The sequence below is a fragment of the Trachemys scripta genome, chromosome 17, assembly GCF_013100865.1.
Source record: "Trachemys scripta elegans isolate TJP31775 chromosome 17, CAS_Tse_1.0, whole genome shotgun sequence".
Taxonomy (NCBI): domain Eukaryota; kingdom Metazoa; phylum Chordata; order Testudines; family Emydidae; genus Trachemys; species Trachemys scripta.
This window is the reverse complement of record NC_048314.1, coordinates 26,640,254-26,665,527: the sequence shown is the minus strand read 5'-3', so window position 1 is coordinate 26,665,527 and position 25,274 is coordinate 26,640,254. Positions and strand designations below refer to the sequence as shown.

General features: G+C 47.2%; 1 protein-coding gene across 1 annotated transcript in view; it reads left to right on the top strand.

Annotated features, from left to right (window-relative positions):
• The window catches only part of LOC117867204 (sodium- and chloride-dependent GABA transporter 1-like), a 45,448-nt gene extending 20,592 nt beyond the window's left edge, over positions 1–24,856 (top strand). Inside the window, exons 6-12 of the mRNA XM_034752032.1 lie at positions 163–287; positions 6,309–6,421; positions 14,268–14,399; positions 15,278–15,380; positions 16,145–16,245; positions 17,379–17,546; positions 24,836–24,856. Of these exons, the coding sequence (XP_034607923.1) occupies positions 163–287; positions 6,309–6,421; positions 14,268–14,399; positions 15,278–15,380; positions 16,145–16,245; positions 17,379–17,546; positions 24,836–24,856 (763 nt within the window). The remainder of the gene's footprint in view (positions 1–162; positions 288–6,308; positions 6,422–14,267; positions 14,400–15,277; positions 15,381–16,144; positions 16,246–17,378; positions 17,547–24,835) is intronic.
• The last annotated feature ends 418 nt before the right edge of the window (positions 24,857–25,274 follow it).

Below are 25,274 nucleotides of genomic sequence, written 5' to 3'. Positions count from 1 at the left end.
GGTCCCAGATTCGGTTCTGCCTGCCGACGACTGGGGTCTGTCAGTGTTACACTCAGGCCTTATTTTCACCCTCACCTCATCCCCTAACTCCGATCCTGTTCTGATTCGCTGACTGGACCAGAAATGCAGAAGGTTTTCTCACATCTCTGTTTGTTTTTCTAGAGACTCAATCATCGTCTGCTGTATAAATTCCACCACCAGCATATTTGCAGGATTTGTCATTTTCTCCATTGTTGGCTTCATGGGTCACATCACCAAGAAGTCAATTGCTGAGCTGGCATCTTCAGGTAAGCTGACATTGCGTGTGTAGTGTTCAGACTAGCAGTGTGATCCAGTGGGTGGGGCACTGGCATGGGGGTCAGGAAAGCTGGGTTTTATTTCCAGCTCTGCTACTGACCTATTATGTCACCTTGGAGAAGTCACTTCACCTCTCTAGCCTCTGTTTCTCCCCCTACCCTACAACACTGCGAACTCATACCCTTTGTAATGCCATTGAAGCCCAATGGAGTTATGGGGAGTAAATGAGAGGAGAATAAGGCCAATTTTGGAGGAGAATTTTTATATATCGTGCACAACTTAGGGTATGTCTACACTACGAAATTAGTTCGAATTTATAGAAGCCGGTTTTATTGAAATCGGTTGTATACAGCCGATTGTGTATGTCCACACAATAAAATGCTCTAGGTGCTCTAGTCGGCAGACCGCGTCCACAGAACGAGGCTAGCGTCGACTTCCGGAGCATTGCACTATGGGTAGCTATCCCACAGCTATCCCACAGTTCCCGCAGTCTCCGCCGCCCCTTGGAATTCTGGGTTGAGATCCCAATGCCCGGATGATGCAAAACAGTGTCGCGGGCGGTTCTGGGTACATGTCGTCAGGCCCCTCCCTCCCCCGTCACAGCAACGGCAGACAATAGATTCGCGCCTTTTTATCTGGGTTACCTGTGCAGACAACATGGAGCCCGCTCAGCACAGCTGAGCTCACCGTCACCATATGTCCTCTGGGTGCCGGCAGACGTGGGACTGCATTGCTACACAGCAGCAGCTGCTAACTGCCTTTTGGCGGTAGACGGTGTAGCATGAGTGATAGCCGTGGGGCTGGCAGCCGTAGGGCTGCATTGCACCAGCCCCTTGCAGGCGATGGTATATTATGACTGGTACCCGTCGTCGTCATACTGGTATGGCTGTCAATCATGGCCACCTGGGCAGACATGCTACTGTTTTGATGATGACGGTTACCAGTCATAATATACTATTTTCTGCCAATTGCCCAATATTGTCTGCTAAGCACCCAGAAGAGGCCGAGGGCGATGCTGGGTGCTGGCGGACGTGGGGCTGGCAGACGTGGGGCTGCATTGCTACACAGCAGCAGCCCCTTGCCTTTTGGCAGATGATGGTATATTATGATTGGTATCCGTCATCGTCATACTGGTATGGCTGTCACTCATGCTGCAGCGTCGGCTGCCACCTTAAGATGTAAAAAATAGATTTGTTCTGTGTTCATTTGCTTCCCCTTCCTCCGTGAAATCAACGGCCTGCTAAGCCCAGGGTTTCCAGTTTAATCTTTGGGGGGACCATTCTGTGTGACAGTTGTTTGTGTTTCTCCCTGTTCCTGTACCTGTACGCCATGTCGTCACTCGGCCCTCCCTCCCTCCCTCTCTCCCTCCCGCCCTCCTTCTCCTGGTCCATCAGATACTACTTTCGCACCTTTTTTCTGACCAGGCGCCATAGCTAGCACTGGGATCATGGAGCCCGCTCAGATCACCGCGGCAATTATGAGCACTATGAACACCACGCGCATTGTCCTGGAGTATATGCAGAGCCAGAACATGCCAAGGCGAAACCCGGACCAGGCGAGGAGGCGATTGCAGCGCGGCGACGAGAGTGATGAGGAAATTGACATGGACATAGACCTCTCACAAGGCACAGGCCCCAGCAATGTGGAAATCATGGTGTCACTGGGGCAGGTTGATACCGTGGAACGCCGATTCTGGGCCCGGGAAACAAGCACAGACTGGTGGGACCGCGTCGTGCTGCAGGTATGGGACGATTCCCAGTGGCTGCGAAACTTTCGCATGCGTAAGGGCACTTTCATGGAACTTTGTGACTTGCTTTCCCCTGCCCTGAAACGCCAGGATACCAAGATGAGAGCAGCCCTCACAGTTGAGAAGCAAGTGGCGATAGCCCTGTGGAAGCTTGCAACGCCAGACAGCTACCGGTCAGTCGGGAATCAATTTGGAGTGGGCAAATCTACTGTGGGGGCTGCTGTGATCCAATTTGCCAGGGCAATGAAAGACCTGGTGATAGCAAGGGTAGTGACTCTGGGCAATGTGCAGTCAATAGTGGATGGTTTTGCTGAAATGGGATTCCCAAACTGTGGCGGGGCCATAGACGGAACCCATATCCCTATCTTGTCACCGGAGCACCAAGCCACCGACTACGTAAACCGCAAGGGGTACTTTTCAATGCTGCTGCAAGCCCTGGTGGATCACAAGGGACGTTTCACCAACATCAACGTGGGATGGCCGGGAAAGGTACATGATGCTCGCATCTTCAGGAACTCTGCTCTGTTTCGAAAGCTGGAGGAAGGGACTTTCTTCCCGGACCAGAAAGTGACCATTGGGGATGTTGAAATGCCTATCGTGATCCTTGGGGACCCAGCCTACCCCTTAATGCCATGACTCATGAAGCCATACACAGGCAGCCTGGACAGGAGTCAGGACCTGTTCAACTACAGGCTGAGCAAGTGCCGAATGGTGGTGGAATGTGCATTTGGACGTTTAAAAGCGCGCTGGCGCAGCTTACTGACTCGCTCAGACCTCAGCGAAAAGAATATCCCCATTGTTATTGCTGCTTGCTGTGCGCTCCACAATATCTGTGAGAGTAAGGGGGAGACCTTTATGGCGGGGTGGGAGGTTGAGGCAACTCGCCTGGCCGCTGATTACGCGCAGCCAGACACCAGGGCGGTTAGAGGAGCACAGCAGGGCGCGGTGCGCATCAGAGAAGCTTTGAAAACGAGTTTTGTGACTGGCCAGGCTACTGTGTGAAACTTCTGTTTGTTTCTCCTTGATGAACCCTCCAACCCCCCCCCCCGACCCGGTTCACTCTACTTCCCTGTAAACCAACCACCTCACCCCACCCTCCCCTCCCCTCCCGCTTGCAGAGGCAATAAAGTCATTGTTTTTTCACATTCATGCATTCTTTATTAGTTCCTTACAGAGGTAGGGGGATAATTGCCAAGGTAGCTGGAATGGGTGGGGGAGGAGGGATGGAAAAGGACACACTGCATTTTAAAACTTTAACTCTTATTGAAGCCCAGCCTTCTGATGCTTGGGCGATCATCTGGGGTGGAGTGACTGGGTGGACGGAGGCCTCCCCACCGTGTTCTTGGGCGTCTGGGTGAGGAGGCTATGGAACTTGGGGAGGAGGGCTGTTGGTTACACAGGGGCTGTAGCGGCGGTCTCTGCTCCTGCTGCCTTTCCTGCAACTCAACCATACGCTCGAGCATATCACTTTGATGCTCCAGCAGACGGAGCATTGCCTCTTGCCGTCTGTCTGCAAGCTGACGCCACCTATCGTCTTCAGCCCGCCACCTCTCCTCTCGTTCATATTGGGCTTTTCTCATCTCCGACATTGACTGCCTCCACGCATTCTGCTATGCTCTATCAGCCTGGGCGGACATCTGCAGCTCCGTGAACATCTCGTCCCTCGTCCTACGTTTTCTCTTTCTAATGTTCACGAGCCTCTGCGAAGGAGAAACATTTGCAGCTGGCGGAGGAGAAGGGAGAGGTGGTTAAAAAAGACACATTTTAGAAAACAATGGGTACACTCTTTCATTACAAGGTCGCATATTTCGGCTTGCAGGCAGCCATCGTAGGCCACAGTGTTTTGGCTTTTTTAACCTTCTTAACATGCGGGAAAGGTTGCAAACAGCAGCGCATTTCCCATATCAAGGATGAATTGGGTTGTCCATTTAAAATGGGGTTTCAATGTAAAAGGAGGGGGCTGCGGTTTCCCGGTTAACATGCGGCACAAACACAAGTAAACCCCCCCCACACACACACACACACGATTCTCTGGGATGATCACTTCACCCCTCCCCCCCACCGCGTGGTTAACAGCGGGGAACATTTCTGGTCAGAATAGCAGGAACGGGCACCTCTGAATGTCCCCCTTAATAAAATCACCCCATTTCAACCAGGAGAGCTTTCTGGAGATGTCCCTGGAGGATTTCCGCTCCATCCCCATACACGTTAACAGACTTGCTTGCTTTTTTTTGGTAATGTTTACAAATATTTACAAAGTTACACTCACCAGAGGTCTCCTGTGTGCCCTGAGGGTCTTGGGTGAGTTCGGGGGTTACTGGTTCCAGGTCCAGTGTCACAAACATATCCTGGCTGTTGGGGAAACCGGTTTCTCCGCTTCCTTGCTGCTGTGAGCTACCTACAGTACCTCCATCGTCATCTTCCTCGTTCCCCGAACCGTCTTCCCTGTGTGTTTCTCCAGTGAGAGAGTCATAGCACACGGTTGGGGTAGTGGTGGCTGCACCCCCTAGGATCGCATGCAGCTCCGCGTAGTAGCGGCAAGTTTGCGGCTCTGCCCCGGACCTTCCGTTTGCTTCTCTGGCTTTGTGGTAGGCTTGCCGTAGCTCCTTAATTTTCACGCGGCACTGCTGTGTGTCCCTGTTATGGCCTCGGTCCTTCATGGCCTTGGAGATCTTTTCTAATACTTTTCCATTTCTTTTACTGCTACGGAGTTCAGCTATCACTGCTTCATCTCCCCATATGGCGAGCAGATCTCGTACCTCCCGTTCGGTCCATGCTGGAGCTCTTTTGCGATCCTGGGAGGACTCCATGACGGTTACCTGTGCTGATGAGCTCTGCGTGGTCACCTGTGCTCTCCACGCTGGGCAAACAGGAAATGAAATTCAAACCTTCGCGGGTCTTTTCCTGTCTACCTGGTCAGTGCATCTGAGTTGAGAGCGCTGTCCAGAGCGGTCACAATGAAGCACTGTGGGATAGCTCCCGGAGGCCAATAACATCGAATTCAGTCCACACTACCCCAATTCCGACCCGCAAAGGCCGGTTTTATCGCTAATCCCCTCGTCGGAGGTGGTGTAAAGAAACCGGTTTAAAGGGCCCTTTAAGTCGAAAGAAAGGGCCTCGTTGTGTGGACGTGTCCAGGCTTAATTCGGTTTAACGCTGCTAAAGTCGACCTAAACCCGTAGTGTAGACCAGGCCTAATTCTATTAAACTTATGAGACTAGAGCCCCCACTGCCTTCAATGCAGCAATGCCAGTTTTCACGTCTGAAGGTCTGGCCCATGAAGTGAGTGAAAATGACCCCAGAAAAGAAAACAGGTTCCAAATGTTCAGAATGTGATCCTAGTGAATAGCATTTTGTCGATCAGCATGGTGTTCTCACTGAGCCTTCCTGACTGGGGCACAAGTGTGTAATTCAATTTCCTGAGATCGTACAGAGTTGTAGGACTGGATGGCTCAGGAGATTGGGAATGAGCCATCTGGCAAATTCTTTGCCAAGCTGAACAGATGTGAGGAATGGCCTGGGTCCCAGAGGAATTTGGAAGCCTATTCCTGATAGACTCAGGTGCTCTTTCCTCTCAGGTTCTCAACACAGGAAATTCTGAGGTTTGTTGTTCTACACCTGGATTGTCTATTGCTCAGGATTGCTGCACTTAAGGAGGCTCTTTATGGGCGTAGCCCTTTGTTAGAGCTTTCCCACGGAGTAGCTAAGCTCTGATCCGATCAGTATTCTCACAAGAGCTGGCTGAAACTCAATGTTTCCTTTTAGTGGGAAATTCTGACATTTTTGTTCTGAATTCCATTTTCAACCTTATCAAAGAGGGTCTTTTATTTTCAGTTTTCCCCCAAACTAAATTTTATTGCAATCGACATGTTTCCCCAGAAAGTTTCAATTTTGACTAAATGGCATTTTGGGACCGAAAAAATTCTGTTGGAAATTGTTTGACCAACCCTAATTCTCAGTAACAAAGTATATGCATTTCCAGGAAAATGTTCAATCTCCCAGTCTGTTCCTGCATCATTGATTATGGTAACAAAATGGCATTGTTGTTTAAATGGAGGAAAAGATGAATGGATTCTCAAGTCCCTCACCGCTCCTTTGTGCAATACAGGCCAAGGGGGCAGATTTTCGTGGAGCCCATATTAAAATATGGGCAAGTTTTTGCTTTTGCCATCTCTCGGTTTAATAGTCATACTGAACTCTGACGTACCTCATTGTTAAAGCGCTTTAGAAACATAAACTTTTCAATATATTTTTATTCTGGTAGGTCCAGGACTGGCTTTCCTCGCCTACCCACAGGTCATCATGCAGCTACCCATGTCCCCTCTCTGGTCGATTCTCTTCTTCTCCATGTTAATGATGTTAGGCCTTGACACCCAGGTGAGACAATACACTGGGGAAAGTGGGGTAAGAAGCAAAGTTGTGGTTAGATGAGAACCGCCATGGATGACAGTTGTCTGTCCTCCTCTGTCAGTCCTGTACAGTGTTCCATCTAATTTTTTCCATCCATGTGCAGAATGAATTTTGTTATGTGCACCATATTGAGGTAATGTGCGGATGTGTGCCACCAATAGAAACCAAAAACCTAGATATAATATATATTTTTAAAAAGTTACCATAGGGATAATTACTCCAGCCAGGACAGGTTAGGTATTTTAGAACTCACTATTCAAAGAATTAAATTTAAATGTAAGAGAGAAATAAAAATTATGAAATGCATAGACCAGTCAAAACACTAAAATAACACATTTTCAAAGAAGTATCAACAAGTAAGAACAACAATACAAGTATGTGTTGGAAGGTGAGTGTGAAAGACAGTGTGTGTGTGTGTGTATGTGTGTGTGTGTGTGTGTGTGTGTGTGTGTGTGTGTGTGTGTGACAGACAGAGAAGTGTGTTGCCCTTTTAAGCAGATCAGCAAGTTTAGACACAGCAGCAGCTGCCAGCAAGCTCCCTCCATCCTGAGCCTTATTGTGTGTCTCCGCCCCCCGGCTCTGTGGAAATGGTGTACAGGGGCAGGGGGACACCCTGACATCAGCACCCCACCCCCTTGCTCTGCACAGCAAGCAGGAGGCTCCTGGGAGAGCTCCAGGGCAGGGATAGCACACAGCAGTGGAGGGAGGGACACCTGAACTGCGCGGCACTTGATAGCCTGCTGAGCGGCTTCCCAGCTGCACAGCTTACAGGGAACGTAGGTCTTGTATAGAGTGATTTCTCTCACTCAGCAATGAGATCCTCCATTCTGGGCAGATATTCAGTGGAGTGATCTCCTGTACTCCTGATGAACCCTGTCCACATAACCAGTTGTATATGAGGTGACCTCCTGTCCTGTCTTAATAAGTCCCTTTCCTATCGCAAATCTTTTGTGGCTGATCTCCTATAGACTTCAATCTGTCCCATCCATATAATCAGTTATTTGTGGGGTAATCTCGCATTTGCTGATGAGCTCTGGCCCTGTAAACTGTAGTGGGCAGGAACCATCCTTTTATTCTGTCTGTGCACAGTGCCTAGTATGATGGGGCCTCCGGTCAGTGCCACAGTATAAAGCAATAGTTGTAATAGTAATGATCAATAGTCTGTGTACCTGCAAAACAAGGCAGTCTTAAAAAGTGGCCACCATTTTCCCGTCAGTCTCTTTTGAAAGCTCTTTTTCATTCAAATGAAAAATTCAGATATTAATTTGCATACACCTGAGCTACCAAAGTGCCTCATGGGAGTTGTAGTTTAGGTATCTTATGCCCTCATTGTCCTTCTATATGGGCTCAGCTCCTTGGACAGACTACATCTCCCATGATGCACGGTGGTCTCCTATTCTGTGAAATGTTTTGTTATTTCAGGTTGTTGTCCCCAATTTGGGACGTAAATTCCATTTTTTGGAACAGCTGTAGTCCTGAGCCTGGGAAAGATTATGTCTATGCAATGTGCCAAGAGTCAGTCGCATCACAATGTGCTGGTGCAATGCTAAGGATCCACTTTTCAAAAAGTAGTGACAGGGCAGAGGTAGAGAGCTAGGCTTTGGCTCTGAACTCTTCCAGAATTTGGGGGTGTTTAGTGTTTCGCCTCAGCCCCATCTCTAGTAAAAAGAGACAACACTAGTGGCAGTGAAAGTGTTCTCAGTTTCTCAAGCACCCTGGGTAAATGTCTGGCAATGTCATAGAGGGAGCAGGCACAGCGTCTGGCTGGTGCTCTGGCTAGTACTGGCAGCGAGGTTCCAGATGAGCTACAGCCAGACCTCTTTCCTGCCAGAGGAACGTGAGTTGTGGCTCTACAAGAATATCCTGTGAGGACACTGGACGGAGCAATATCAGGTGTACCAGAAGATCCCAACCCACACACACCAAAAAAGAAGGGACTGAATGGTACTTATGTATTTTGCACATGATAACTTGCATAATTTTTGATAGCATGAGCATCAAAATAGCCAGGTAGCCAACCAATTAATCCTGTAAAAGCTCTCTTTTGGTTGGGGTCTGTGGAGGGCTTGTGTACTCCTCAGCCCATAGAGAGCACACTGAGCTGGGATGGGAATGCAGCATTAGGCAAGCTCAGGTGCCTGAAAAAAACATTTCTGGGTAAACAGCAGAGCTGTGTGGATACCTCAAATCTATGAATGTTCACCGGATAAAGAGTTGAATCCCCTCCTGCTTTGTTTTTCATTGTTATTGGCATTAAGGTAGCATCTAGACAACTCAACTAAGATCAGGCCCTCCTTGTGCTAGGCAGGTACAAATACATAATAGGAGACAGTCCCTGCTCTGAAGATCTTACAATCCAAATAGACAAAACAGAAAAAAGGTGTGAGGGGAAATGGAGGCACAGGGAGGTGAAGTGTTGCCCAGGGTCACCCATCAGGTGAGTGGCAGAGCTGGGAATAAATTCCAGGTCCCCTGGGCCAGTTCCCCATCCACTGGCTCATGCTGCCTCTCCGATGCCCCTTATTTGCCTGGGGTCTGCAAGTATTCATTTCTGCTGAATGAGTTTGCTGGCAGGAATGTCCACGTACAAGGGAAATTTTAAGCAACTACTAGAGAATATTTATAGAAGGTGAATTTGGCAATAGGAATTGTGAGTATTCACCTGGGAGACCTGATTCCAAGAGATACCACTCAAAGTCAGAGAACACAGGCACCAGGATTTCTTTGTACTGCAGTAGCTCCTGGCCCTATTGTACAGGGTATAGTACAGACACAGGCAAGTTAGCTTACTTTATCAAAGGAAATATCAGCTATTCCTGAGTGACACATCCAAATCACCAGACACTGACTGATTCCTTGAAAGGCTTACAGAAGCAGTGGGTTTGGAAGGGGAAGATGATAGTGCCCTTCCCAGTTAATTCCAGGAGGGCATTCTGTGCGTATGGGGCAGTGCAGGAGAAAGCCCACACCTTATAGGAAACCTTGTGCCGTGGCCTGGTCTAGTCCCACTCTCTGGAAGGACACCAGCCTGTTGTGATGGGATCTGATTGCTGAATCCTACATGCTTCATAGTCCCTGGGTCCAGGTAGTGACATAATAGCCATAGAGCAGATGCTTCCTGCAGAGATGGAAGGGGTTTTTCTGTTGCTGTAGGTAATCCACCTCCCCGAGCAGCAGTAGCTAGGTTGATGAAAGAATTCTTCTGTCAACCTTGTTGCGTCTACATCGGAGGTTAGGTCGACTTAGCTATGGTGCTCAGAGGTGTGGATTTTTTACACCCCTGAGCTCTGTAGCTATGTTGATCAAAATTTTAAGTGTAGACCAAGACTTAGACAAGTTCCTTGTAGAGCCCACCTGGTGGTGGGAGCTCTGGTTTCTAGTTAACCCCTTCAGGGCAATGTGTAGGTAAAACAAGGAAACACAGGCTTAGTAAAGGGATTTCTTAAACATAAACACACACCCCTTACTCTTAAAAAGCACAAGAGAGTTTTGTTTGTGAGTTCTGGGTTTGGTTCAAGGCCTTCGGGGAGATAGAGTCCTTCCTTCCTCCACTCACTCCAGCTTGCCTTCTGTATCTGGTGATGAAATGGCTTCCTTGGCTTAGAAAGCAACTACCTTGTCAAAAAGATTGGATTAGATGGGGGAGGGGTAGGATTCCAGCTCCTCCTCTCCACAGACAGATTTCTGTGAAGAGAGTCCATTCAAAGCCAAAGGCCCTGCTGACAGAAACCCTATTGTTTGAGCAGGGGAAATTTGCTCAGTGTTGATGGCCCTTGATTGCTCTGTCACATCTTCCTTCCTCCCTCCCTCCCCTCACTCCTACATAACCTCTCCACTACAAAATGCTGCAAAATGGATGATCTGATCTATAATAACAAACTGGTTGCAATTACAGATAGCGTTCATAAAACCACATGAAATTCATAAATGGACGCAGACATATTCCCCAACTGTCACACCTAATGTCCAATCAAATCTAATCAACCCAGCTGGAGTTTCACATGCTGAATGCTCCCACCGAACAGCTCAGACCAGGACTTATTGCAGATATTATTTGGCAAACAATCTCAAATAAATAGTAAATGTTCCCAAAGTAGCTAAGTTCACTGACAGAACTATTCTCTATGGATCATTCACTCGGCTCTCGTAAATAGTTCGATACACGACAATAAATCTCCTAAACACTGTGTGGAATTATTGATGCCTTTGCTTCTCAAATATCACCTGAAAGTCTTAGAGTCCCATATGACTGTCAGTCTCACAGGCCTGGAGCTCTTAGGGGGCTGTCAGTGCCTGGGGGAGGGGGGGGTGCATGAGGCATCAAAAGCAAAACAAGCATTTAGAAAAACAGATAAATAGATGTTGAGGGTTTCTATCTGCGTACTGGAGATTTCCTCATTCAGTGTATGATTTACACATACAGCGTAGAACCCACGATGCCGGCTTCTGCATGCAAAAAATATGCCTACATTTGCTCATGCAGTAACAACTGTGCATGCAAATAGGTAGGTTAGGTGCCTGGCTAGTCATTAGTACACACAGGCTCCTGATTTGCATGTGTTGCGATAACTGAGCACACAAATGCAAATGTGCTATTGCACAAGTACTTCAGGCTGCCATTTTTGACAATAAGGCCCCACATGTTCTCAGAAAGCCTTGGTTGTGCACAGGAACGTATTCTACAGGACGGTCAGCAGCCCAGTCCATGACTGCTTAGTCCAGGCCCGGTGCAGCAAGGTGGTAAGGCTCTTGTGTCAAACCACATCCTTAACAGGTGCTAGAACCCTTCAGAAGGCTGCTGAAGTTCTGCTGGCTCATTGTAGCAGGTGCAGCTCGTAGGGTGACCAGATGTCCCGATTTTATAGGGACAGTCCCGATTGTGGGGGCTTTTTCTTATATAGGATCCTATTACCCCCCCACCCGTCCCGATATTTCACACTTGCTGTCTGGTCATCCTAGCAGCTCGTTATTGCACCGGCGCTAGAAGGGAGGTGGGAGTGGTTCCCTGGAGAGAGGGCAGAGTTGGTCCTGGAGGGACACCCAAGCTTGGGAGGGAAGCTAAGGTTGAGGTTTATGTTCTGGTAATGTTTATCAGCTACCAATAAAACCAAACCCCATGGGGGAGGGGTGCTTTGGTCAGTAAGATGTTGCTGAGCTCAGTGTTGAACACCTAACTGATTTAGGAGTCCAAATCTCATTTCCTAAATCCTATCGACTCTCAAGGGGATTTAGACTCCGAAATCAGCTAGGCATTGCAATGCTAAGCAGCGCAACACCTAATACCTTTAAAAAATTGTGCCTCAGGGCCCATTTCCGTGAAGCACTTAGGCACATGTTTAACTTTCAACATGCGCTTAAGTCTATCCCGGTTCAACAAAGCCCTTAAGCATGTGCTTAAAGTGAAGAATGTGTTTAAGCACTTTGCTGAATCGGGGCCTAACTCCGGGTCTGTGTGCTCTGGGGAGGACAGAGTCGGGACTCAGCCTGGTCACACCTGGGCTTAAGGAGAACCGCTTCTGGTGACACTAGTCAGCACAGGTTGCTGGAGAGTCAAGGGGAATAACAGGGTCTGTCTGTGTCCAGTAGCATCAGTAAAGAATCCTTTGTGTATTTACTACCTCTAAGTCCTGTCTCTTCGCTCCATGAGGGACATCACAAATTCTTATTCACAGCTGCAGTGGCATAAATTGATATGCCCAGACACATGCACCCGTTTTCACTCGTGGGTTTAGTTCTCTTGCATCTAGACCCTCTTGCATAATATGCTAATGATTCCTTTTAACTACCAGTTTCCAGGTCAGGCGTTTGCTCCACCAGGGGAGTTAGTGGCACCTTGTGATTCCAAGCCCGCGTGTGTCCCATGTGATGCCATCTCTTACAGGTTATTCATGAGCATTTTTCGCTGATGGAATCAAGTCCTGCAGAGCAGAAACACCCACTCACAAGCCTATCCACTGCACAGCTGTTTTTCTGCAGTTAAACTCCCTTTGGGCCGTCGTCTTCTCCTGCATGATACAAAGAGCTCTCCCAGAAGCCAGTGCGAGTTCTTTGTATCCTGTGGTGGGGGCTGAATGCCCCTCGGGCTGTGGGAAAACTCTCTTGTCTGCTAATTGATGTGAGGGGCCAGCCTGTCAGTGACTCAATATTCTACGGAGTCTCCTGCCCCACCATTGATGGAGTGACTAGACCCTGACAAGGGAGTGGGGGGGAAGAGTGGAGGAGAATCAGGAATGGAAATAAGAAACAGGAAATAACAGGATCACCAACTCAGGTTTGGGGTGGGGGGGCAGACGCCGATAATCGAAAAGCAACAGGAATAATGAAGAGACACAACAATATAATGAGGAAAGGGAAACATTTCAGAAAACACACCAAAGCCACTGTAAAGAGAAAGAAGGAAGTGAGTACACAGAGTAATAACAATTATTATTTATTATTTGTATTATGCTAGCGCCTGGGAGCCCCAATCACAGACCTCAGACTGCCATTGTGCTAGGTGCTGCACAAACACAAAACAAAAGACTGTCCCTGCCCCAAAGATCTTATACTCTGAGCATACAGCAAGAGATAACAGCTGGAGACAGACAGACCGATGGGAGGGGAGGGGTGAGGACAAGGAAACAATGAGACACTATTGGCCAGCACGATAGGCAGTGGACTCAGCACACCAGCAGCCTAAGCAATGTGAAAGAGGAAACACAGCAATGGCCTGCTCTTCAGAGGTACGGAGCACTCGCAACTCCAGCTGATGTCAGTGAGAACCGCAGGAGCTCAGCACAGCTATAAATCAGGCCATTTTTATTTAGGTGCCTAAATGTTCTATTTGGGTGTCTAACTTTAGGCATCCAGGTTTGAAATCTTTAGCCTTAATGACTTGTCCAAGGTCACGTGCCACATGAGTGTCAGGATTAGACCTTGGGGCCTCCAAGTCCCTAGCCAGGTGCACAAGCTGTTAGACCATGCTTCTGCTCTGGAATTTAGATCCACTATGTGTCAGTAATCATCATGAAACAAGATACCGTGTTATGTGGATTGCACTAGGAGCATCACACTATTTGGCCATCTCTACCTGTGTATTCCATGTGATCTAGTTAGGACATGGAGAGGTGTGTATCCCGTTGGTATTTACTGCTTCAGCCTTCCTCTCCACCTCCACTACTCCTCACACAAGTCCCCTAGGACTTCCCCATGCACATTTGCTCCAGTGACTTTCTGTGCCCACTTCCCTCTCATCCCATTACCACTCTTAATCTGAAGTGACTTCCAGTTCCCTTGCCATTTATCCTCTTGCCCACAGCTTTCCACACCCATATCTTCCCCCACTTGATGGTCTCCCATACCCATGCCCTTCTCTATTTCCCCCACCTTCTCCCCGTGACTTGGCATATCCAGTCCTCCCACTCATCCACCCTCCCCTTCACTTCCACACCTGCCCCTTTCCTTCTCCACAACACCAATCATCATCCAGCTACCTGTGGTAACTCCTGCAGTCAAGTGGAAGGAATGGATTTTGACACACACACACACCAGGCTTCAGCGTGGTGGCCCTTCAGCACCATCACTACATTCTGGAGCTCTTACAGGAAATGAAGTGTAGGTGAGGTCATCCACCGCCTCCAGGCAGCAGGGAAGCAGTGGTCGGTTGGACACAGAGATAGAAGAAGTGACACAAATCCAGGCTGAGAGGTGGTGCATTCTTCAGAGGGGAGGGAGGTGGCACCATGCCGGGGGAGTGAGGGAAGGAGGAGGAAGAGTGTTTCAAGGGAATGCAGAGCGTGGTGATGTATTTGTGTGTGTGTCTTTCCTCCTGCAGTTCTGCACCGTGGAGGGGTTTGTCACAGCCCTGATAGATGAGTATCCCTATCTCCTCAGGGCCAGGAAGAAGCTCTTCATTGCTGTGGTCTGTCTTATCTCCTACATTGTCGGATTTTCCAACATCACCCAGGTACCTCTCCCTGTGCTCACTCCAGCGCCTGTTCCTGGTGCTCTTCCATCCACCTCCTTGTATAACAGCAGCAGAGGAAGCCTGTGGGAAGGGCCATTGTCCATGAAAGGCACTAGAGCCACTGCTGGTCTGCGATTTGCCCAGCACAGTCATCTGTCCAGCAAGCTGCAGTCTCCACATTAAATCTCAGTAAGTTACCATCAGCCTTGTGGTCAGTCTAGCTGGGACTCCTGTTGCTTCCAGGATGGGCCTATGCCCTGTGGGGTGACACATTCTCTACGCAGGAGATTGAGATAAACCAAAAGAGAGCAGGTCTGGTGAGGCTCCGAGGCAGTGATACTAAGGCCCAGGCTCCATGTTTACATGCCCTAGTGAGTGACCTAATGCAGAGATCTGTATACTGGGTGTATGGCAGTGAGGCCCAGGCTCTGTGTGCGGACTTTGGGACCGGGATCAGTGACATGGAGGCCAGGGTCTGGATTTCCCACTTCGTGACTTCATGCTGGATGAGTCACAGAACATGGAACATCTGCAGAGACATCTGATGTGCAGCAGGAGGGACAGAATGGATTCATTTTACAAAGTGGCTTCACCTCACACTAGAGGGGGGAGGCAGCCATGCGAGAGTCCTGCTTCTCTCCCCACCCTCAGCCAGGCCTGAACACTCACTCCTTGACCACATTCCAGAGTACGTCTGTTAAAATGGCAGGAATTAGATTATAACAAAATGATGCATCTTTGTTGGCTTCCATGGGCCAAGGAAATTAACATACAAAGGCAAAATGATTAGAGAAAAGTATTGATGATATTAATCCTCAGCTCCCCACCCAGGCTGTACTCCGTAACCGGGCCCCCTCCCCTTGGCTTTGTGTCCTCAGGGTGGCATTTATGTCTTCAAGCTGTTTGATTATTATTCAGCCAGCGGCATGTGTCTTCTCTTCCTCGTCTTCTTTGAGACCATCTCAATTTCCTGGTGTTATGGTAAGTGCAACTCACCTTGTTCCTTTGCTGCTTATCTATAGGCATAGAAGATGCCATTTTCAAAAGCCCTCAACACTAGCCATTGAAGTCAGTCGGAGATTGACAATTGACTACAGTGTTGGGCCAAAGCTGAAAGCTTTTGAAAACCCCCGGGGAGACACTCATCTTGCTTCCTCAGCTAAGCACATGTTCACAGAGATTCCCATACAAATGGAAATATGCACAGGCCTCTAGATTTGGATTTCTCGAGGGTATGATATGAATATAGAATTTGTTAGGCCAAAACTGACTGCTGAGCCATCTGCCCTGGTATCCTGGCAGTGTCCAATGCCTGATGCTTCAGAGGGAGACCAGAGTCCCCCCCTTCAGTAACTTGCCCATCCAATTGTGCAGTGCTGGGGTATTGGGGAATTCCTTCTTGACCCCCTCCAAGGTCAATCTATGACCTAGTCTAGCTTCCGATCTAGACCTTTGTTACTTGATTACTAAGCTAGGGGCTTAGCTTGGGAAGCTGTAGATGTTTTTAGTAGTCATAAAATTATCCAGGTACCTGTTAAGATTCCAGTTCAGTGTTTGTGTCAATGGCCTCTACATTTTATCTGGGGAGTGAGCGTTACACTTCTCCACGCTCACCTTAAATGTCTGCTCTCCTCTCTGATCCCACATGTCCTCCTTCTCCTGTTCTGTGTTGGGTCACTGGACAGAGGTGATGAGAATGGTGCTGAGATATCATTGCTGCTGCTAACACACATTTCTCACTGTAGGTGTGAACAGATTTTACATGAACATTGAAGAGATGATTGGCTACCAACCTTGCAGCTGGTGGAAGCTCTGCTGGGCCTTCTTCACTCCCCTCGTTTGCGTGGTGAGAACAAATTAACTCTCTTTGGGGAGGTTGATCTAGAAGGGCCACCTCACTGGGATCGTTCTGTGACTGGGGGAAACACTAAATTTTTAATCTAGGTAACTCTGATCCAAATCCAGATCTGACATTAACCTCAAGTTGATCCTAAGAAGAGTCAAAGCGACTGGCAGGAAAAGAAATATGCGGAGCCTCTTTTATTCTCCCACCTGAATCCCTGCAACTGACTCTCAGAAGGAAAGGGGGAGCTTGGCCTAGAACATGCAGTTAGTAATATGCTGCTCCTGTGTTTGATATTTCAGAAGCTGAACTGGTGATTTATGACTTTAAAAATCATTATTGGCTGTGGAGAAAACTTTCAGACACTCTAGCTCCAGCCTCAGCCCTTCTCAAGCCTCTCTCAGCAGGAGGCACTTTCAGATATAATAGAATGAGCTCTCAGCTCCTCCGCTCCCCCCTCCAACCCTTCCTCTCCCAGCAGGAGGTGCTATTGGGATTGCCGTGGGAATGCTGGGTGTGGGAAGTTCTTAGCTCCTGAGAATCAGCTAAGAGGAAGCTGTTTAGGAAATGGTTTGGGAGTGTGGTGTGCAGCAGAAGCTGAATTAGGGAGGGATGTAAGTGCCCTGGCTTGGGCAGGGGCCTTTAGGAGCACTGACCATGGGGAAAACATTACCATGCATTCTCAGCCTGTCTCAGCCAGAATTGCTGTAGGAAATGGGGTAGAAACAGTCTCTGGTGGAATGAGAAGATTAGAGAGAAAGGTGCAGTTGGTGCAGGAACCCTGGCTGTGGGGGTAGCTGTTGGGACTGGTCTAGGAGCCCTGGCTCTTGGAGGCAGCTCTTGAGAATGGTGCAGGAGTCCTGGCTGGGGGGATGGGGAGCTGTTGGGAACGGTGCGGGAACCCTGGCTTGTGGTGGGAGCTGTTGGGAACGGTGCGGGAGCTCTGGCTCGGAAAGGGAGCTGTTGGGAACGGTGCAGGAGCTCTGGCTCGCGGGGGAGGGAGGGCTGTTGGGAATGGTGTGTGATTATTGACTATAACTCATAGTGAGAATTTAAGGAACTCTCAAAAGGACAAAGTCTGTGAATATTTCTGCTTGTGCCATACTATGCTGTGACTGCTGATCCTGTTTCTTCAGGGTGTTTTCTTCTTCAGTATGGTTGAAATGACCCCGCTGACTCTGGAGAAATATGTCTATCCCCCATGGGGACAGGGCATCGGCTGGCTCATGGCTCTGTCTTCCATGGTGCTGATTCCGGGCTATATGCTGTACTACTTCTTCACCTCCGAGGGGACCATCAGGCAGGTAAAAGCAACTTTCCAACTTCTGCCTCTGCTCAATTATCTGTCCAGAGGGAATTTCACACCAGCAACCCACTATAAACTTCACACAGCCCCTGTGTCAGTGTATTGACTCCTGTGGTCTTTGTAAACCAGGACTTCCCAAATACTCCCTCCTCATCCCCCAATACCCTCTGCGCTCTTCTGATCTGCTCCTTATGCTTTCTACTACGTCCTGCACGACACATTCCATATAAGCCAATAGAAAGCCCTTCCTCATTGAAGCAAATGAATGCCTTAGAGGATTGGGGTAAGGAGATATGTGCCTTTACCTCTTGGCTACAATCCCTCACAGCTCAGTAGTGACCAAAAATTGTTACCTTCTCATTCCTGTTTGGTGTCTTATGTGAAACAAGTCAAGGGACTCTTGGTCCCATTCCTAGCAGACTGCTGTCCACATCAGCATAGCACTGTTACATAGAGAGATGTTTGAAAATCTTCCAACAGAATATTTTCCCGTTGGAAAATGCTGTTCTGTCAGAAAAAAACTTTCCAAGGGGACATGTTGATTCTGACAAAATTTCGTTTTGAAAAAAGAAATTGAAATGATGCGTTTTGTGAAGATCAGAACATTCTGTCTGGACCATTTCGGAAATGGAACATTTTGATTTTTTCATTTTGAAATGTATTTTATATTATAAAAATGTTTGGTTGGTTTTTTTTCAAAAAAAAGTCAAAATCAAAAGGAAATGGTTTTTGACTGTCCTGGAACGAAACCTTTTTATACATCTTGTTTCATGGGTAATGCCTAAATTCTTTTTTGTTCCGATTTGGAATGAAAGCAAATGTTTGAAAAGGTGGAAATTCCAGTTCCTGCCCGGTTGTAGCTATGAATGTCACTAACAGGCAATCTGAGCAAAGATGCCATGTTCTGAATGAGCATGAAGCCTGAAGTAGCTCAGAGCCAAGGTCTATTGGTGAGGGAGGTTTGCACTGGAACTGGCTGTCTCATGGATAAAAAGGGCTGTCAGTCTCCTATCTTTCACTGGCATTCAATTCACTTTAAAAATGAAAGAAAGACAGAGAGAGGCCTCAGCGCTGCACCAATATAGACCCCACCATAATGTCATTTTCTTTTGGGCCAGAAGAAGAGATTCAGTCAAAGGCTTTCACAGGGCATTACTCTTCTCTCTACTGATAGCAATAGGCTGAGAATCGTGTTGAGAAATCAAAGCGAACAATCCCCACTCAGACCCATCTCTGATCCTTACAGATGATCCTTGCTCAGAGCTCCATAGGATGGTATGAACACTCACCACCCCTCCCCGCCACTCACTGGTAATGTGCCATGGGGGGAAATCCCTTCTTGTCTCCTGATTGGAGCATCAGTTCCTCCCTGTGTTTGGTTCCAATTCTATTCCCATTGAAGCTGGGGACAGTATTCTCCTGACTTCACTGGGAGCAGGAGCAGGTTGGGAGGGCCAGATTGTGATGTCCTGACTCACCCTGAGTAGCATCAAAACCCTCAAGTACTTCCACTGACTTCAGCAGGGCGACTTGTACTATCCCAAGTGATTAAGGATATCGCAGTCTGCCCCTAAGTGAGCTGAATCTGTAACCTGAGATCCCACCTGGTGTCCACGTGATTATCCACGTTTCCACTGAATCCCTGTCTTGCAGGCCCATGGAGTGCAGTTATATTCTGTTGCTCCAGGAGCTCTCTCAGCATCTGGTGCATACTGACAGTATCAGTCAATGGGAATTAGAAATAACAACAGTATGATTGGCGTCTATTTACCTTCCCCTCCCTTTGTTCACTCTATCAGACTCAATATCCCCGAGTGCACTGACCGTTCTGCCAGTTCAGTGGAATGTCACTTTTTTCAGAGGCAGCCAACACACACACCCAGGCCCCCGGCCTCCATGATCCATTGCACTAGCAGGTGGCAGTAGGGAGAGAGAGAGAGAGAGAGAGTGTGTGTGTGTGTGTGTGTGTGAGAGAGAGAGAGAGAGAGAGAGAGAGAGAGAGAGGATTAGCTTGTAACAGAGCTGAGGTTGGAGGGAAATTAGATGTCAATGCAGAATAAAGGGGTTTTGACAGACAGGAAAGATTATAAACCACTTTAATCCTACTGAGCATGAATATAAGAAAAAAGCACATGAATGGCAGCAGAGCCTCACTAAACATTTCAGGGGCTTCGCCCAGCAAGAAACACTTCAGATATATCTGAGTACAGGGGCTCTTCCCTCTCCTGAAGGGGCGCTTCTCCAGGTCAGTGATGTCCATTCACTTCAGGCCCCTTTCCCCTCTGCTTCATGTTCCATAATTTAAAGCACCACTTCCCCTCCTGGAATTTAGCCTCCATGTCCATTCAACCCTAGGCTTCAACCCATACTGCACAGACAGTGAGTGCCCCCCCACCCCGCCTAAGGGACTGTTCTCTCCCACATTCCATCTCTCTGGCTGTCTTCTGGACACAGCTGTACCAGTGGACCTCAGTTTCATTTAGACTTTGATCCTGTCAGGTTGATATAAATGGGAACTCATGCTGGCATAAAGAGCCATGCAGGATCAGAGCCATAATCTGTAAATTCCTTGGTGTTCTGTAACCATTGTACAACATTTTTAATGAGAACTTCATGAAAAATGGAATAGAAAATGAAAAGTGGGTCCGTTTTAAATCCTTGTGAAATGGGAAGAACCTTGACATTATGGTAATTTAAAAAATGTTTTTGACTAGTTTTAACGTCTAGGTGCTGCTACAACTGTGCGGTAACTATTGGCTTACTTTGTAATGGTGATCTCTGTCGTTCAGAAGAGAGAACTGTGTATAATAGAAGAGCAAAAGGGAAGTGATTACATTGCCAAATGGAGGTGTGTGGTATCTGGAAGACCAATCTCATTATACCATCCCCTCCATAAGCTTATCAAGCTGAGTCATGAAGCCAGATATGTCTTTTGCCCCAGTGATCCCCTTGGAAGGTTGTTCCAGAACTTCACTCTTCTGATGGTTAGAATGTCAAGTCCATACTTCCTGATGGCCAGTTTATATCCATTTGTTCTTGTGTCCACATTGGTACTGAGCTTAAATAATTCCTCTCCCTCCGTGGTATTTATCCCTCTGATATATTTGTAGAGAGCAACCATATCTCCCCTCAGCCTTCTTTTGGTTAGGCTAAACAAGCCAAGCACTTTGAGTCTCCTTTCATAAGGCAGGTTTTCCATTCCTTGGATCATCCTAGTAGCCCTTCTCTGTACCTGTTCCAGTTTGAATTCATCCTTTTTAAACATGGGAGACCAGAACTGCACACAGTATTCCAGATGAGGTCTCACCAGTGCCTTGTATAACGGTACTAACCCCTCCTTATCTCTACTGGAAATACCTCGCCTGATGCATCTCAAGACCGCATTAGCTTTTTTCACGGCCATATCACATTGGCAGCTCATAGTCATCCTGTGATCAAACAATACTCCAAAGTCCTTCTCCTCCTCTGTTACTTCCAACTGATGCGTCCCCAGCTTATAACAATAATTCTTGTTATTAATCCCTAAACGCATGACCTTGCACTTTTCACTTTAAATTTCATCCTATTACTATTACTCCAGTTTACGAGGTCATGCAGATCTTCCTGTAGGATATCCCGGTCCTTCTCTGTACTGGCAATACCTCCCAGCTTTGTGTCATCCGCAAACTTTATTAGCACATTCCCACTTTTTGTGCCAAGGTCAGTAATAAAAAGGTTAAATAAGATTGGTCCCCAAACCTATCCCTGAGGAACTCCACTAGTAACCTCCCTCCAGCCTGACAGTTCACCTTTCAGTACGACTCATTGTAGTCTCCCCTTTAACCAGGTCCTTATCCACCTTTCAATTTTCATATTGATCCCCATCTTTTCCAATTTAGCTAATAATTCCCCATGTAGTACTATATCAAATTTCTTACTGAAATCCAGGTAAATTAGATCCACTGTGTTTCCTTTGTCTAAAAAATCTGTTACCTTCTCAAAGAAGGAGATCAGGTTGGTTTGGCACTATCTACCTTTTGTAAAACCATGTTGTAATTTGTCTGAATTACCGTTTACCTCAATGTCCTTAACTACTTTCTCCTTCAAAAATTTTTCCAAGACCTTGTATACTACAGATGTCAAACTAACAGGCCTGTAGTTGCCCGGATCACTTTTTCCCCCTTTTCTTAAAGATAGGAACTATGTTAGCAATTAGCAGTCATATAGTATAACCCCTGAGTTTACAGATTCATTAAAAATTCTTGCTAATGGGCTTGCAATTTCATGTGCCAGTTCCTTTAATATTCTTGGATGAAGATTATCTGGGCCCCCCATTTAGTCCTATTAAGCTGTCATTCTACCATTATCCCTAAACTCCTCATTAGCCTCATTAAAGACTGAGGCAAAGTATTTGTTTAGATATTGGGCCATACCTAGATTATCCTTAACCTCCACTCCATCCTCAATCCCACTTCTTTCTTTTTTTTCTTCTTATTTATATGGCTATAGAACCTTTTACTATTGGTTTTAATTCCCTTTGCAAGGTCCAACTCTACATGGTTTTTGGCCTTTCTCACTTTATCCCTACATGTTCTGACCTCAGTAAGGTAGCTTTCCTTGCTGATCACTCCCATCTTCCACTCCTTGTAGGCTTTCTTTTTTTCTTAATCACCTCTCTGAGATGCTTGCTCATCCAGCTTGGTCTACAACTCCTGCCTATGAATTTTTTCCCCTTTCTTGGGATGCAGGCTTCTGATAGTTTCTGCAACTTTGACTTGAAGTAATTCCAGGCTTCCTCCACCTTTAGATCCCCAAGTTCTTCAGTCCAATCCACTTCCCTAACTAATTTCCTTAATTTTTTAAAGTTAGCCCTTTTGAAATCAAAAGCCCTAGTCACAGATCTATTTTTGTTTATCCTTCCATTTAGTTTAAACTGAATTAGCTCATGGTCGCTTGAACCAAGGTTGTCCCCTACAACCATTTCTTCTATGAGGTCCTCACTACTCACCAAAAGCAAATCTAAAATGGCATCCCCTCTTGTTGGTTCAGCAAATTCTTGGTGAAGGAATCCATCAGCTATCGCATCTAGGAAAATCTGAGCCCTATTATTATTACAAGCACTTGTCCTCCAGTCTATATCTGGGAAGTTAAAGTCTCCCGTGATCACACAATTCCTATTAGTATTTACTTCATTAAAAACATTAAAAAGGTCTCTATCCATATCTAAAGCAGATCCCGGTGGTCTATAGCACACCCCAAGCACTCTCTCAGGGGAGGCTCTAGTAGCTTTCTTCCCCAATGTGATTTTTGCCCAGACAGACTCAGTCTTATCCATTCCATCCCTTCTTATTTCTTTACAGTCTACCTCATCACTGATATACAATGCTACTCCACCAACTTTGCCTTTATTTCTGTCTTTCCTAAAAAGCACATACCCTTCGGGTGCCACAGGACTCTGTGTTGCTATTTACAGATCCAGACTAACATGGCTACCCCTCTGATACCTTCAATATCTGTACTCCAGTCATGACTACTATTCCACCATGTTTCTGTTATCTCTATAATATCCAGTTTCAGTTCCTGCACCAGTAACTCTAGTTCCTCAATTTTGTTACCTAGGCTCCTCGCATTGGTGTACAAACATCTTAATTCTTGCTGTTTGGCTTTGCTCACATTTTTACCCAATTAGGCCCAGACATTCTACCACCAGTATCACCTATTAGAATGGTATCTACACTATCCTTCCTCCATATGTCCATTCTCCTACACACGGCTGTATCCTTTCTTTCTTCGTTTTCTTCCCTCTCAAAGTTAAAATCTGGCGTGGAGATTACCTGGACATCTCCCAACCTTCTCCCCCCAATTCCTAGTTTAAAGCTCTCTTAATCAGTTGTGCCAGCCTCCATTCTAGAAGTCTATTTCCCTCCCTACTCAGGAGAAGTCCATCCCGAGAGAACAGTCCTCTGTCCATGAATGCCACGCAGTGGCCATACATCCCAAAGCCCTCCTTATAGCACCACGGCCTGAGCCATCTGTTGATCATCATAATCTTGTCACACCTTTGTTGCCCTTCTCTAGGAACAGGCAGAATCCTGCTGAAGATCATCTAAGCCTCGATTTCCTTAAGCGTCTTCCCCAGCCTGGCATAGTCTCCCTTGATACGTTCCAGTGAGAATCTAGCCGAATCATTTGTTCTCACATGAAGGACAATCAGCGGATTCTTTCCTGCTTCCGTTAGGATCCTCTTCAGCCTCAGGTCCATATCCCGTATATTAGCACCCGACAGACAGCACATCCTTCTGTTCTCTGGATCAGCTCTGGTTACAGGCCTGTCTATTCTTCTCAGTAAGGAGTCTCCAATCACGTAGACCTGCCTTTTCCTGGTGATGGTGTGATTCTCCGGTCTATCCCCTGTTCCCTCTGGCTGCAAGTCCTCTCGATTCCTATTCACCCTTGCAATCCTCCACAACCCATCACGTAATCTCCTGGGGCTCATGTTTGGTGTTGTTATCTCCATTGACTCTTCCCTTCTTCTTATAGGACTAGCTGCTCTTCTCTTGTTCCTTGCCCTCTCACCTTCAGCGACCACCTGCTGTGCCCCTTCTTCTTCATTTTCCAACTCCGCAAACCTGTTCCTGAGCTCTATTTCTCCTTCACTAGCCTGTCTTTTCCTCTGCCTGGTTCTCTTAGTCACATGCTTCCACTGTCCACTTTCCTCACCCAGCAGTCTCCCCTCAGAGTTCTTTGGTCCTGTTTCCATCTGCAAGTCTGAACTTTTCCATTCAGACTCCTCATGTTCTTACTCCATCATCCGCTCGATCCCCCTTCTAAACTCAACCAGAGTTTCCACCTGCATCTCCAATCCTCGGATTTTTTCTTCCATCAGCTCTATCAGGCGGCACTTCATGCAGATGAAACTCTTATCAGGTACCCCCTCCGGGATCATGTACATGCTGCAGCTTCCACATCTGGTCATCTTCATTGTGTCTTCCACTGCTTGGGTCACTACCACTACAGCCTCTGCATCTGTCATAGACTTCTCACCTAAATCCTGTAAATCTGGGAAACACAAACCAAACCAAACCAAAACACTACCACCCATAGCAAAACACCCCGAACAAGCACTAAAACACTGCTAGAACACTGCACACTCCCGTCACTAGCCTGTCTGATCCTCTGCCTGCCTCTCTTAGTCTTCCCCCAAACTCCCCCTGCAAACTCCCACTCAAACTCCCTTGTTTACAGCTCTGTTTGCTGGCTCCTGTGCCACTGCAGCTCTCCCCCTGTTTGTCTCTGTTTGAATGACAGCTCAAGCTGATGGAAATGTAAATGAATTGGGGAGGATGGAATGTAACTCTGGGGAGCTGGGGGGAGTTATTCAAATCTCGCTACATGAGATGAGTGGAGAGGAAAACCTTGCAGTACTATTGCATCAGGGGGAAAATGGGCTCATAATGTCTTTTCCAGCTCTGTCACCTCAGGGAAGGTGAATCTGTGTCCACGAGGCTCTTATTTCCTGGCTAGGAACTCTAACTTAATTAGAAGTGACAGGCTGTGTGGCAATGCTGATTAGTGCCAACCTCAGGTGCCTAATGAGTTACAAGGCAAAGACCCATTCAGAGGAGAGGAGGAGAAAAAGCCTTGAGCAAATGGGGAAGGGAGGAAGGCAGAGAAGACAGTCAAGGAATGCAGCCTCCTGGATTGGAAACAGCACTGGGAGTCAGGAGACCTGCCTTCTAGTATTGAC